General features: G+C 42.3%; 2 protein-coding genes across 2 annotated transcripts; both read right to left on the reverse strand.

The window, feature by feature from the left end:
* Positions 1–916: 916 nt before the first annotated feature.
* On the reverse strand, positions 917–1597 carry LOC121760401. Its single transcript, XM_042156079.1, has one exon. It carries the CDS (start codon positions 1595–1597, stop codon positions 917–919), a length of 681 nt encoding a protein of 226 aa, XP_042012013.1.
* A 7578-nt stretch (positions 1598–9175) lies between these two features.
* LOC121761150 (cytochrome P450 94B3-like) lies at positions 9176–10906 on the reverse strand. The gene has a single exon (XM_042156749.1). It carries the CDS (start codon positions 10829–10831, stop codon positions 9290–9292), a length of 1542 nt encoding a protein of 513 aa, XP_042012683.1. The 5' UTR covers positions 10832–10906; the 3' UTR covers positions 9176–9289.
* Positions 10907–15786: the final 4880 nt, after the last annotated feature.

Here is a 15786-nt window from a genome sequence, read left to right on the forward strand (position 1 = left end):
CCTGTGGGGTTTGAGAGCAGACGGTCGTGCTTTCACTGGCCGTGACTACCCTGTTGGATTTGAAGATTGGTCCAGCAAGTGTAGAGATTTGTTGGGATGGATACCTGACTCAGAAACCGAAACGAAGCACGGTGGTTTGTTGATGACGTCTCTGATCCACCAAGCGACGATGCCGTTGGGTGATGGGCTGCCTGTGTATGCATACATTCAAAGAGCACGCATACATGCTCTGATCCTGTTAGGGGGGCTTATTTTACCGGACACCACAGGGTGCAAGGTCCCCTTTATGTGGTTAAATGCCTTAGACGATCCGGAAGATGTGGCTAATATCAGTTGGGGTAGTGCTGCTTTAGCATACCTGTATCATTATTTGTGCGAGGCTTCTGTAGGCAGACAGAGGAGATGTCGGTGGACCTATGGTTCTCTTGCAGCTGTGGGCCTGGGAAAGAATGCCTACATTGAGGCCAGCCTTCTTGATATCGCCTATGCACACGCCGTATACCCCGTGCGGAGCCAAGTAATGTTTTTGTTTAAATTAAATCGCCCGACCGGGCGAAGTTTCTGGACTAAACAGTGCTGAACGAAATTGCTTTTGTGACGCATAACTATTATGCGTCTCTACTTGGTGACGCATAACTCTTATGCGTCGTTACTTGGTAACGCATAAGTGTTATGCGTCGTTTATTGGTGACGCATAATGCTTATGCGTCACCAAGTGAATTTCGTTTCTGCACTGAATTCACATTTTTGAACATTTTTTCCGGGTTGTGTGTGGCTTTTTGAAACACATAATGTTACAAAATTTTTAGTCTAGACATAATAAAACACATCATAAATGTCGACAACATCTCACAAATGTTGATACATACATAACATCTCAAATACACAAGTTCAGATGCAAATGGCTACCATGACTTTACTGAACGGCACCGGCTGAGCAATTTCTTCGGTCATGCCCCTCTATCCCGCAATTTCTGCAACGACGGGGAGCTCTCGGTTCATCCTCCTCCTGGACATCCATTTGATTAAGTATCCTCCTTCTTCTAACTCGGCCACGCGTTCTAGGAATCAACTGCTGAGGGGTGATGCACAATTTCCATGAAGGTGCAACCCAATACTCTTCATGTCTTGGTGCATCAAATGAAACTTCACTATAGTACTGTGATCTCCATGTACCTAGGTAGTACTTCTCATCTATGAGGTCAATCATAACATGACCTCTGTCTCTAGCAACCGCACAAGCATGCGAACAAGGGATTCTCCACATCTGCCACTTACCACAACTGCAACTCGATTCCAAATACCTGACTATTTGAACATTGTTGCCCTTTGACACTCCTTGTACGATTCTTCCTCGAGTTCGGACATGGTACTTCCCTAGATCTCGGTCAATGACAGTGATGTAATGTTTTCGCCCCTTTGAGTCATTCTTAGCAAGTCTGTCCCTCGCCCATGGGGTTAATTCACCTTCGGTGTGTTCTATTGTTGTCTTCTTCTCCGCCCACCATTTTACCGTCCTCCAAAATGTCAAATCAACCAACGCTCTAATCGGCAACTCTCTCACACCCCTCAAGACGTTATTGTAGCACTCCGACATGTTTGTGGTGGCCACCCCCCACCTAAGTCCACCATCGTAGCACAGTGACCAACATTCTTTTGTAATCCTATTCAGCATTCGAACCGCACCACTGTTGACATCATATAGTGCTCGACGTCTTCTGGCAAATTTACGTTCCTGAGAACTGACCCCCAACTTCCATATAATGGCCTTCACATTGTGGCCCTTGTGCTTCTTCAACACATTTGCCCTCACATGAAGCAAACAAAATTTGTGGTGTATCTGCGGGGCCCTAGTCATGATTTCAGACTCCATTGCATTCAAGAGTCCTTTATGCCTATCTGATATAATGCACACCTCCCTCTCGTATTTCACTACATGAGTTCTGACATGATCCAAAAACCACGACCAACTGTCATTGGTTTCTTCATCCACCACAGCATATGCAATAGGCAAGCATGTCTTGTTAGCATCAAAACCACAAGCAACAAGCAACTTACCTTTAAATCTTCCTCGAAGGTGAGTCCCGTCCACTGTTAACACCGGTGCGGCCTTCTGGAACGCATGTATTGCAGGCCCAAATGCCCAGAAAACATAGTTGAACACCATTGTACGCCTCTGACTCAACAGATCGTTATGCTTCCACTCAACAATTGTGCCCATATTCTGTGACTGGAGTTCAAACATGTAGCTTGGCAACTGCCTAAACGACTCCTCCCATCCACCGTATACAAACTCTATAGCCTTTCTCTTTGCATACCACGCCTTCTTATAACTGATTAACACACCAAATCTGTCTTGAATATCAGCTATTATTGAGAAGACCTTGAAATCGGCACATTGTCGCACATGATGTCGAATCAACAGAGCTATCATTGGGGCTGAAAAGTTAGCATGATCTCTATTAGCACGATGGCCTATACAGGTATGTCGATTCTTCCACTTCCTAACTTCCCACATATCGTCATGCGACCTTTGTGTAACTGAAACCTCCCACTTACATTCCCTCGCCTTTTCAGCGTCGGTGGTGCTGATGATGCCTGCCCCTGTGACTGTCGTTCCTGCTGGAAATTTGCATACAGCATGCCACCTTCTTAATTTGCTCTCGACAACCTTAAACTGTTTTTCATTCCATAAACTCCACATAGTTATAGCAGTTTTCACGTGTAGCTTGGAATCAAATTTTGTTCCCAACACAATCCGATGCGGCTCATTCTCATTCCAATACAAAAGGCTGTGTTCATTACCTCCCACATCATCCGATACTCCAGAAGGACGACTTGGTAATTCACGAAAGAATCTAAATCCATTAGGATTGTATTCCGGAAGTGGTTGTTCACCTTGCATAACAGGTTTACATGGTACTATCTCATCATCAGAACTAGCACCGACATCATCAGCACCATCACCATCACTGAGATCGGGGTCTGGCTCTGTCTCGGATAGTGGCCTTGGCTCATCAAGATCATCTGCATCATCTACCTCATCATTCAATCCAACACCAACATCAGCAACATCTACAACATCTACAACATCTCTCTGCTCATTCATTTGGTCCACCCTCGCAGATGATCCAATACCACACTCAAAACTCATTTGTTCAAACCTCGCAGATGCTCCAATACCATAATCAACAACTGGTGGGATTTCTTCACTCCTCACAGGTGAATACTCAACAAATAATTCAATACACCCACTTGAATTTTGAGCATTGTTGAACATAAACATTACACTATCATCATTGCGAATCACAGAACATGTATAACTCATACCGGAACCATAGACTATACATTGTCTCCATAATAATTCAATTGTGTGTTGGTTCATATCTATTCACATCGCATCACAAATCATTGCTACCAACTCATAATAGGAAACACATGAATTTAATATAATGGAGCTCCTCGCACGAGGTGGGTCATAACCAATACCCATATGTGGTAGTTGAACTACTCTACCACCCCAATACAAACTCACAAATACTTGCATGATTTCTGCATCAAAAACATATAAACCAACGACAATTATGGATATTTTCCTACAAGCCCTAATTTGTATAAATTGGGTAAAACTAACAAATGAAAGCACAATAAACATGAATAATGATGAATGTAGCTAAATTGATGAACAAATTACCGAATCTTATGGAGAAATCGCCGGAAATTGCCAGAAAACGCCAGAAATCGCCGAGATAGAGGAATTGAAAGTGTATGAAGGTGCGTTCTGTGATCTGCGTGTGACTGGAGGCAGATAAAAGCCGCCTTAACGACGCATAACCAATGTGCGTCGTTCATGAGCGACGCACAACCCTTATGCGTCGTTAAGCGACGCATAATCCTTATGCGTCATTAATTAACGACGCATAATGGTTATGCGTTTCATTAAGAACGACGCACAATCATTATGCGTCACTCCCTCAATTAGAATGAATCTATTCTCCTTCATTAAATTGGAATTCCATTACTCTCTTAGCACAAAAGAAGAAAGACCTCGTATTAGATTGCATAAGTTTGGAGTGTTGCAGTTCTATTTCATAATAAACAAATACATCATGATGCTTTGCATGAGCTCGTCCCATAATGAATTTAATAATCAATCTCTCATTTTAAACAATAAACTTTTCTTTCAGTATCTTTGATGGATTTGGTCCGGTTAGTTTGACATGACTCTTTACAAGAAGTAAGGCCATCAATCTCACTAAATGAACTCGGGACCTATGAGAAGTGGAACATGCAGTTTGGCAGCTTGTCTCTGTAGCAGCCACTCACTCAACCAGGAAAGAATAATTTGAATAACCCCCATCTTTATTTGATGCATAGTATTATTTTTATCCTATCAATGAATAAGAGCATCCACAACGGCGGCCGTCCGGGCGGACGTCCGACCGGCGTGCCGGACGTCCGCGCTAGACGTCCGCCATTAGGCAGCGGAGAGGCGGATGCGGACGTGCGATGCGGACACCGGAGTTCCGCTGCATTCCGGGGACGTCCGTCTTGACTTCCGACATTGCGGTGACACGACGGACGTCCCGGCGGACGTCCCGATTTTTTATTTTTTTATAAAAACTCTATATATACGGCTCGTTGAATTTCATTTCATTCACACCACTTGTTTTAACGAGTTTCTCTCTCTACTTTCATGTCTTTTGAAGATAAATGGAGCACTTCGATAGTGATTCCCCCGCCACGAGCGAGTCACAAACGCCGACTTTTCCAGTTAGAGTTGGGGAAAATGTCGGTGGAAGTGCACCGATGCCCGGGGTGATGCCCGGAATGGCGCCGATGATGCCCCAACCCCAAATGGCAGGGATGATGCCCGTGTACTACAATATGTACCCCCATTAGTGTGGGATGATGTCCCAAATGCCCGGGATAAGTGCCGCGATGACTGGGATGATGCCCGTCATGCCCCAAATGCCCCGAGATGAGTGTCGCGATGCCCGGGATGATGCAGGGCATGCCTGCCGCTGCGGGGGAGCAGACAGGGGGTCCCCCAATCACCTGGGGACAATGTCTATCGCCTCTACATGGATCTATTGTCGGGTGATTCCCCCAGAGTACTATTTTGGAGACTCAGTTCACCGGCATCGAGACTTTCGCCACTGAGGAGTTGGGGCTATCTCCGGTCAGGGATTCTGGATTCTCCCACTGAGATGCCATCGGCGACAGGGAGGACGTGGATGCAAGGGAGAGGGAAGGGCAAGGGCAAGGCCACTACCTCATCTGCGCATGCGGGGAACGAGGGTGGGGCGAGGGGGAGGGGGAGGAAGCCGGCAGGAGAAAGAGGACCATCTGGAGCATAGAGAAGTGCATCGCTCTATCGAAGGCCTGGATCAGTGTAGTCGAGGATCCCTACATCGGGGCTAACCAGCATATCAACAGAATGTGGTGGCGCATTAGCCGAAGCTACCTCCAATTCAAATACCAGGTGGGAAGCCTCACAATGGAGTGCAATGCCGGAAACAGTGGGAGCGGCTGAGGAGGCAGCTCATCCGATTTGCCGGCATCTACCAAAACAACCTCCGCACGGCAACCAGCGGCATGTCCGCCGATGATGTGAAGCTTCTGTCTCACCAGCAGTACCCCGACAGTGAATTGGGTTTCGAGGATTTCAAATATTGGGAGGTCTATCTTGTGGTGCAGACTTCCGCCAAGTTTAGTTCGGGTGTTGAGGCTGGCTGGCCAAAGCGGACGAAGGTCAACCCCTCCGGGGAGTACAGCAGCAGTGCCAGTTCCCACGAACTCCCTGAAGCCGAGGCAGAGTTCCCGCCGCCGTCGCTCAGTTGGGCAAAAGTTCGCGATGCAGATGGCTAGAGGAAGCGCCAGTGGGTCCGGACCTAAGGTCCAATCGGCAGCTCCTTCCGCAGCTCCTTCCCAGATCGATCCTGAGCTCCCTGCACTCGCCCGCATACAGCAGCATGATTTACTTTTAATCACCATGGAGAAGTGGCTTTCATCGACTGATCCCTTATTCAAGATTATGCTGAAGGATGTCATCGACAGTATGCGGTGCGATTTGGGGATGCCACGCCTACCCAAGAATTACGACGGGACTGGCGGCGGGGACGACGAGGAGTGAGACGGGGCCGCGTTTGTCGAAGCTGTAGGTTGTTTTTTTAACTATGTATTTTTTTTAATAATCATGTATGTTTTTTGTTTTAAATAAAGTGGTTGTATTTTCTTCGTATTTGTGTCGAAATTTTAATTCCATAAATTGTTTAATTTGGTGAATTTGTGAATTTTTATTATTGTGGGAAGTCCGTCGGGATGTCCTTGGGGATGTCCGTCATTGTACAGTGGGATGTCCTTATGACGTGACCGAAGATGTTTTTGGAAAGTCCGTCGGGATGTCCATCGGGACATCCGTCCCAATGTGGATGCCCTAAGTTCCTTTCTATGATCTTTAAAATAAGTTACTATATTATGAATTGCTGGCACCCTTAGATGCTCAACCAGTACATACTAGCTGTGCCTCCCCACTAGCTCTAAAAGGGTATTAAATATTTTGCTAAACTCTATTATTGTTATATATTAAAAATAGGCTCCATCTTATAAAAAAGTACTCCTATATGTTAACGTTTTCTAATTCTTATCAAGAAACCACTTACTTTTGAATTAGAGTTTTAGTAATTCCCATCCTTCCACTAGGCTGATACTTATGCTGATTATTTAAGTGGGCATATTTCTGGTTTATGTCGACGACATACTCTTTCTTATAGAGCAATCGATGCATGTGATTTTGTCGAGCAAAAATTAAGTACTGTCACGTTTGGGCACGTTGGGATTAACAAGAAAACATGGCAACTGCATCACTGGAGCATCTATTATCTAACAAAATATCCTATATATTTTACTAGAATAGTACTTCCCTCATGCCTATATTATTATAATGACTCGTTTTTGTTTTACAAGTACAAGATTTTTAAGTGTTTAATACTCCTACAAAAGTAAACATGCGTGTTCTATCAGACACAACATATGCTTTACGTTATAATATTGTGGACTTCAATATCATCATATATATATTAGTATATATAAACCACTCTGTCATTATATTATCGGCAGCACTAATATGACTTAATTGATAAAGGCTGGAAGATGGATCACACCACCCACCTTCCCTACATTGATTAATACACAAATAATCATAAGAAAATCTGTTGAGCTATCGGTCATAGGATAATCTAATTGATAGAGTAGACGTTCTTAATTAACAAGTTGTGAATTTGAATTCGACCGACACATTAAATACGTGGCGCGCCGGCATCCCGCTCGCGACGCGTTGCAGCTCGCCGAACCGTCCCGCGCCCGTCCCGCGTCCCGTGCCTGCGAGACAAGCGACGGGCTGTCTCGCCACGCGCCCTGGCGACGTGGCGCGCCCCTGCGTCGTGCGTGACGCCCACTCGCCAGCCCGCGAGTGGGCGTCGTCACGTGCTAACGCAATAAATCTTTTTAAAAAAAAATTAAATTTTTTTAAAAAAATAAAAATAAAATAAAAAATTTCGAACGGTAATATTACCGTTTATTTATTACCGTTTTTTCTTTTTTTATTTTTTAAATTAATTTTTTTACTCTATAAATACTCCTAATTCATCATCATTTCACACACAACTACACATCTATTCTTCCTAAATCATCTCAATTTCCTCTCCAATTTTCATCTAACAACTCATCACAAGATGTCCGGCGACGGCAACTCCGGCGGGTGGGATCTCAACGCGTTCAGCGATTGGGAGACCATGATCAACACACTGGGTGGTTCCGGTTCGTCGACGCCGGGCACCCAGGGTTCGGCGACGCCGGGGGGTACCAACCACCCAATTTTAACGTGGATGCATATGTCCGTCCCTCCTACCCAGATTCGGGAGGATTTTCCCGTTGATCCCACGCCGGGAGTAGGCCGAGGCGGTGGAGGGGGCAGAGGCGGTAGAAGCTCCAGAGCGGAGCCCCAGGCGGACGAGGAGAAAGAGGAAGAGGATCTATGCTGGCATCCGTACAGCAACCTCGAAACGCTGGCGGTGTACAACGCCTGGGTTACCGTCTCGTACGATCCCATCGTCGGGAATCAACAACCCCGGAAGTGTTTCTGGGAAAAGGTCTGCGAGCTCTACCACCAGATCAAGCCGAAAGGCTCCCGCAAGCGCACATATAAAATGCTCCGCTCTCACTTTGACCGAGTCGACAGACAGGTCAAAAAATTCTGTGGCATCTACTAGACCGAAGCGGCGCACTACCAAAGCGGCGCCACAGGAGCAGACATTCTGAGGGCGGCTTTGCGCGTCTACAACCAGGACGCCGGCAAACAATTCAAATTTGTTGATGTTTGGCAGGCTGTCAAGGACGAGGAACGGTGGGCCGGCGGTGTCGGCTCCAGCTCGGGCTCAACCTCGAAGCGCACGAAGCACACGGCGAGTGGCCAATACTCGTATGGTGACACTGGTGAGGGCAGCGGCGGACAAGAAAGTGCACCGCAGGAGTTTGCGGGTACGGCCGGCGATGACGGGGGATCCAGCCGTGGGCGCCGTCGGCCGCAAGGGACGAAGGCGGCTAGAGCGAGGAAGGGCCTAGGCGAATCAAGCCAGGCGGGCTCGGGCTCGGGGGAGGCTCGGACACCCTTATGGCGGTGTACATGACCGCCACAATGGCGGACACTTCCCGCTTCTCGCCCTCCCAATGCGCGGCCTGGTGGAACGGTATTGTGCATATGGCAGTACAACTTGGCCTTCCGACTCCCCCTCCACATCGACCGCCTTCGGGGGATGATTCGCCGGCGGAGTAGTTTTTTTATTTTCTTTAAATTTTTGTTTTAATTTTTTAGGATTTTAATTGTGTGTTTTTTTTTAAAAAAATTAAGTTATAATTTTTTTATGTTGTGTGTTTTTTAATGAAGTGTGTTTGTTTTAATTGAATTGGGTTGGAAATAAAAATAAAAAATGAAATTGAATGAATAGTAATTTAAGGGACGGTTTAAGGGACGGAGCATTACAGGTTCCGTACTTTAGTTAAGAGATGGAGTAAAAAAGTATAGTGGGGCCCTCAAATAGCAGTTTAAGGATGGTGGGGGACAGCATGCTCTTATGCATTCTTTAGAGGGCATGTACGGTAGGTAAAAATTAAATGATCAGGCAAAACAATTATTGTGTTGATTGATTGATATAACAAAACTGAAACTTGGATTTCAGCAAAAATTAATGGTACATTATGATCATGTGTGTCGCCGCACGTCATTTCATTATCTTCGACTAACACACACCTTGAATCCTCTGGCCATGTGAGCAGTGAGGAGGGGCACGTAAACCGGCCGGTCTGGAATGAGGGGTCTGATCACGAACCGCTCCATGATTGAAGCCACTACATATTTCATTTGGATGAACGCCATTTCCTTGCCGGGGCAAGTTCTTGGACCGGCTTGGAATACCGAAAACTTATACGGTCCGTAATTCTTCAACGCTTTAACCTTACCTCTTTCCACCTCAGAAACCCACCGCTCCGGTTTAAACTCGAACCGGTCCTCACCCCAGAGGCTCTTCATCCTCCCCATGCCATAAGGGAAATAGGTGACCCGGTCGCCAGCCCGGACCTTGGTGCCATCTGGCAGCTCGTCATTGGCAGTGGCATGCTTCGAGTCCCACGCAACTGGTGGGAATAGCCTCATTGACTCACAGATGCAAGCTTTCAGCCACCTCAGCTCCTTCTGCCTCTCGAATCTTGACATGTCATCGCCACATTGGATTGCTGTCAGCTCACGTGCCATCTCGTTCCCCACGTGGGGGTGGCACGATAGCAGGTAGAAAAGCCACGTCATGGCTGCCGACGTCGTGTCGCGGCCGGCCATGATGAGGCTTATCATAGTATCCCTCACAAACTCATCATCCATCCCATCCTTAACCATTTTCGAAGCAAGATCCATTTCATCCCATCTTTCATCACCTTTCTCACAACAGCTCATTATTTTCCTCTTCTTCTCGCTAACTATCCCATCTACAAATAAATGGATCCTCCCAATGGCTTCTCTCAACCTCTTCTCCGACCCATAATCCATAAACCTCTTAATCTTCCACACCGCCGCCAGCGGCGCCGCACCCCTCCTCGCGCAGATGTCCGACGCCGTGTCGAACGCTTCCAAAATCGGCTGCCGCGCATCCAAACAGTCGTACTCCAAGCAGCAGGGGTTGTACCCTAACGAAACTCTGCAGACGAGCTCGAAGGCGAACCTCCTCAGCAGCTCCTGCAAGTCCACCGGCCTACCCTCTAGCGCCGCGAATTCCATCGTCGGCAGAAGCTTCCTCTCCACCTCGTCCTTCAGCACTTTCTCCACGTAGGCCCTCAACGACGTCGCGTTGAACTGATGTACAACCAGCTTTCGCTGGTGGTACCACATGTCACCGTCGACGTTGAATATCCCATTGCCAAGAAAGTCTCCGAGTATGTCTGTGAAGGGCTTTCCTTTTGGGAAGTTGGTGAAGTTGGTTTTTAGGATGTACTCTACGTTTCGTGGGTTGGCCGTTACGATGGTCCGCCGCGCACCCAATCGGGAGATGAGGATCGTCTGGGACGGCGACGCAGATAGCATTTCGGTGTACCAGTCGAGGAGGCGACGGCGATTCTTGTAGAAAGAGATCAAACATCCAATCATGGGATAGGAGATCGGGCCCGAGTTTTGGAGATGCCGGGCCGGGCTGAATCTCCATTGAATGAGTGTGGAGATTGAAAGTAGTAGGAGTAGGGGGAAGAAGGAGAGTAATAACGACTCGCACATGATCAATGTGCCCATCGTTTTCTTTCACTTTGATTTTGATTAGTTTTGGTGTGCGTATGCATATAAATTGGAGGGGTTGGGGGAGTGGTTGTTGAGTTATATCCAGGTGAAATAAAAAGAGATGCTCTAACGACAACTATCATATTTAGAAATATAGTAATTCATTTCGAATAAATATTATCTAAAAATTACTCTATTCGTCCGCGATTAGAAGTTCCGGTCTGCCTTTTTGGTTTGTTCGCGATAACGAGTTTTGGATCTTTTGGTTCACTTTTATAATAAATGAAAAGTAGAGAGAAGCTTAAACTTGAAAGTTGATCGGGATATTTTTGGAACTTATTTAAGTTTGGAACCAAACTTAAATAACCTTTATACATATCAATTATATAAGGCATGATACTTGTCATTTACAATAAAAAATTTACAACAAAGACATGTGATTACTATTGGGAAATAGGAGTATATTTTTTTGCATGTAGGTAGGTCTACATAAACGACGTTATTTGGCATGAATATAGGTGATACTTTATTCTATATTTTTGCAGCAGATAAATGTAAATTGAATGCTTCGTGATATGCTTCTTGACTAGTAAAAGATGAAAAATATAAACTTTGGTGTTGTATTATATTTTAGTAATATATTAATAAGTATTAGCAGAATATTTGGAGTCGATCACATCAAATGTGACTTGTTACATATTAATATAATAATAATGTGATTAACTAGTGCAAATTTAGGCTTACACACTATTTTTCAAGAGACAGCCTAAGTGATTACCGACTGGAATGAGGGCCCGTGTTATATGGAGAATCACTAGTTAAAGTTAGGAAATTTAGTTAAATACTTACTCGAGAATAGCATAATGAAGCACGTGCTCATGGAAATTCCAAAGCATTTTCCCAAGTTGATGAAAAGCACTTCGCAACATTTTCCCAAGTTGATGAAAAGCACTTCGCAACATTTTCCCAAATTAAGGTCAACCAGGTGTATACCCAAAAATATTTTAAGCTAAATATTGAACTTACATTTCATGTTTAATACTCCCTTCATTCACGAAATAATTTTCATATTTGTCACTTTAGAGTTTAGACTGTCCATGATTTAATGTCTCATTTACTTTTTTTTAAATGGGCTTTTTACACTTCCCTAAATTATTACACTCACATTATATTATAAATTACTCCATAAAAGTATGTAACTAACTTTTTCAACCTATTTTCCTTCGTACTAATATTTTAAAACTCACACTGAATCAAAGACTCAGAAAATAACTTAGTTTTTGCTGCTTATTTTCTCTTAAAGAGCGTCTACCTTTTGTTGCCTCTTGTTCTCGAATTCAAGCATTGATCTTATATAAGACCATTCTTCCCTATATTTCCTAATCTTTCTCCTTTCTCCAAAGCCTTTAGCTGATAGGTTACTTATATAAGACTGATTTATTGTTTTTTACATCAATTTGCCTCGACAAAATTTTATTCATAGTGTGAACTGGTTGTTTATCGAATCTTGTAACCAACACGTGATACAAATTATAAAAAGTTTATATAGCTAAATTATAAGGGTGCGTTTGATTAGATGAGAAGAGTAGAAAAAGGATGTAACATGGACCACCTTATCCACTGTTTGTTTGAACTAGTTGTTTTTTACTAGGCCCGTTCGAAAAAAGACGGTCCGCTTAAAATTAATGTTACCTACCCCAATTCAATTGGTAACACTAACATATGCAAGAGGTGGTTTAATGAGAGGGAGATACATTGTTCCACCAGAAAAAACACCTCTTCTTCCCCTTTTACCCTCTCTCTCTATCCCCTCCGCTGCTCGAAGCCCCCCGCCGGCACACAGCAAATCCGGCATCGCCAAGAGGAAAACTCCATAAAGGTCGGTAAATCTAACCATTTTGTGGTTGCATATTACACTTTCAAGCTCCACGCTCTTCGTCGTCGGAAGATTTATTTACTTTTCCCCTTTTACCTCCTTCGCGAAACCCAGCTCTCTCACCTCCCCCCCAAATCCGCGTTCGCCGTAGAGGGAAAATCTGAATATGTCGGATGGTAAGTAAAAGTAATAATTTCATGGTTGCTGGGAGGCGGTGGAGCTGGAAGGAGGGGATTGGATTAGTGGGGATTCTTCGACGACGGCGTTAGGAGGTGGGAGGAGTTCTTTCTGAAGGTCTAGTGAGAGTGAATCTATCGGCGGTTCGGAGATGGCTCCGGCAGCTGTGGAGGTGGTCACTGACGGAACCAGCAAAGGGCAAGCCTCCACTCCAGCGACGGCTTTGGCCGGTGTCGTCCGCCATTTCTACAGGTAGCATGCGCAGTGGGAGAATGAAAATGGAGTAGGAGAGAGTGTGAGAGAGGGAAAGGGGCGGAATAATACTCCATTGATTGGGATTTCCGTCAAAATGGAATAGGATTTTGATTATGATTTTGATTAGGATTTTAACACTAATAAAATTATTGATTTTACATAATATTCAATTTTTTATTTATATAATGATGAAGATAATAGTAGTGAATAACGGGTTTATCAATAGTATGGGAGAAAAGTTTTATACTAGTATTTAATTTTTATCATTATTTCTTAAGAAGATTTGAAGAATTAATCAATCAATATTGAAATTTTATTTAGTAGCATGTATTCATTTCTTATATTTATAATTTATTAATATTATGTTTATATACAAATTAGTATTTTAATAGTTTATTTTATAATATCTTTATGATTTATACTATGTATTTGTAGTAATATAAAAATGTACTAATAAATTAAGGATAATTGTGTCATTTGCACACACAAAACATGTTTGCAAACCATATAATCAAACATTGGTTTAGGCCACATGCAGTAACTCAACTTAACGAATCAAACACACTTTTGTAGAGTATACACTACCACAAACATAAAGTTAGCAACACAACCCTTCAAAAAACTGTACGAGCTTCTCATCTAATCAAATGAACCCTAAATGAAAAATGAAATGTTGCTTTATTCTAACGCTAGAAACCAAAGTGATCAAAGCAGCCTCGTCATACCCGACCTAAGTTTCAGTGTCCTCACATAGTTTCTTCTTTTACAATTAATAAAAGTACGAAATTTATTAGTAATTGTTTAGCCATTTTTCATTATTTAATAAGTATCATTCGAGGAATATGTCATACTAGACGACAGTCGGTTCCAACATAGTTTAAAATCTTTTACTAGTGTGCTCTCGTTTATTCGTCATTATTGTTATTTAATTTATTTTAGTAATACTTATTTTGATTTTAATATCTCAAACATTATTGCTATCTTCATCAAATCTATAAAAATTAGTTAAATACAAAGATTCATTTTCCATTTAACTTCAAATAAATAGATAAAATACAAATCACTCTTTGATTTAATGAAATTTAAAATTTAATATTATGAAACTAAATACTATTACTATATGAAATAAAAAGAATCATTTTAGTATAGACTAAACCATAATATTGATTACAAATGATACTCGTATAACATAAGTAAATAGCAGTAGTATTGTAGTAATTTCTTTATATGCATCTATGGCTATGCTAGCACTAGGAACAAGGGAGTCAATATTAGTCGTATTAAAATATTTGTTCAACTAATTTTCTAGTGTGCTTCAATTTTGTTATAGGTATGGGTTGTTACACCCCTCTCCACCCCCACTTTTTCTTTCTTTCTTTTGGTTAGAAGTAAAAAATTAAGAATAATAAGTTGGTAAAATTTCTTTCTGTCTTTTGGTTAGAAGTAAAGATTAAGAATAATAGGTTAGTAAAATTTGAAATATCAGTTGCCGTCTATGACAGATAAATCTAACATCCTAGACTCCTAGTAATCTCAGTAGACTTAGTAAAATGTGTATTTTCATGAATATAGTAAATAAAGCTCCTTATTCTCTATTAAATTCTTGATGACCATCTGAGCTATTCGTATGGGATAGTACATAGAACTAAGGCTGGCAATTTTCGACACGACACGATAATCCGACACGAATCCGCACGAAATTATTGGGTTGGGGTCAAGTCTTAATGGATCCGTGTCCTTACTGGGTTGACCCATTAAGAACCCGATAATTTCAGGTTGGGTTCGGGTCGGATGCGGGTCGGATACGGGTAACCCATTAAGAAATAATATTATAATTTTTATTATTATTTAAAAATATATATATTACTTTAATGTTTTAATTTCTTATAAATTAGGTTTAAATAGTATAAAAAGAATTTTAATTGTGTAAATTAGGTTAAAAATTAAGGTTTAATCGTGTAATATCAGGTTCGGGTTGTTATCGTGTCGTGTCAACCCATATTATATCGTGTCGATAACGGGTTCGTGTCGGGTGCAAGTCGTGTTCGGATTTGAAGGTAGCAGGTCGGGTTCGTGTTCGGATTTACAGTTTTCTTAACAGGTCGGATTCAGGTTATGCCTTATTGGGTTGGGTCATTATCAGGTTGACCCGATAACGACCCAATCCGCACGATTTTCCAACCCTACATAGAACTCCTCTAATGATGTAATCTAATTATTTGTATTTTGGCTATTAATATCTAAAGGGAGAGAATTTAAACATTGTCATTGATCACATGGGAATACAAGTAAAATTTATGATTTTGTTACATAAAAGGAAAGACTAAAGTCCAAACATGGTCCCTTACATTTGCCATAAAAACACTTTTTGGTCCTATATATTAAGTGTTGTTATCTTTTGACTCAAAACAATATGTTTTAGTCTAAAATTAACATTTCAGTTAACTTTAACAGTCAAACGTGTTTTGACCAAATTAGGAGTACTTTATTATAAATCTAGTTATCAGATTAATTTAATATTAAAATTTATAAAATACTTGTTTTTTTACCTAAAATAAAAATAAATTATAAAATTTATAAAATAGTATTTTATAAAAATTAAATTAAGTACAAACTGATAAAATATTTTACCTATACTTTTACCCATAATAAAAAATAAATT

This window comes from Salvia splendens, chromosome 13 (genome assembly GCF_004379255.2).
Source record: "Salvia splendens isolate huo1 chromosome 13, SspV2, whole genome shotgun sequence".
NCBI classification, from domain to species: Eukaryota; Viridiplantae; Streptophyta; class Magnoliopsida; order Lamiales; family Lamiaceae; genus Salvia; species Salvia splendens.

Excerpts from the sequence above, each read along its gene's own strand:
- LOC121760401 (XM_042156079.1), bottom strand. The coding sequence starts at position 1,597 with ATGTCGGAGTGCTACAATAACGTCTTGAGGGGTGTGAGAGAGTTGCCG.
- LOC121761150 (XM_042156749.1), bottom strand. The coding sequence starts at position 10,831 with ATGGGCACATTGATCATGTGCGAGTCGTTATTACTCTCCTTCTTCCCC.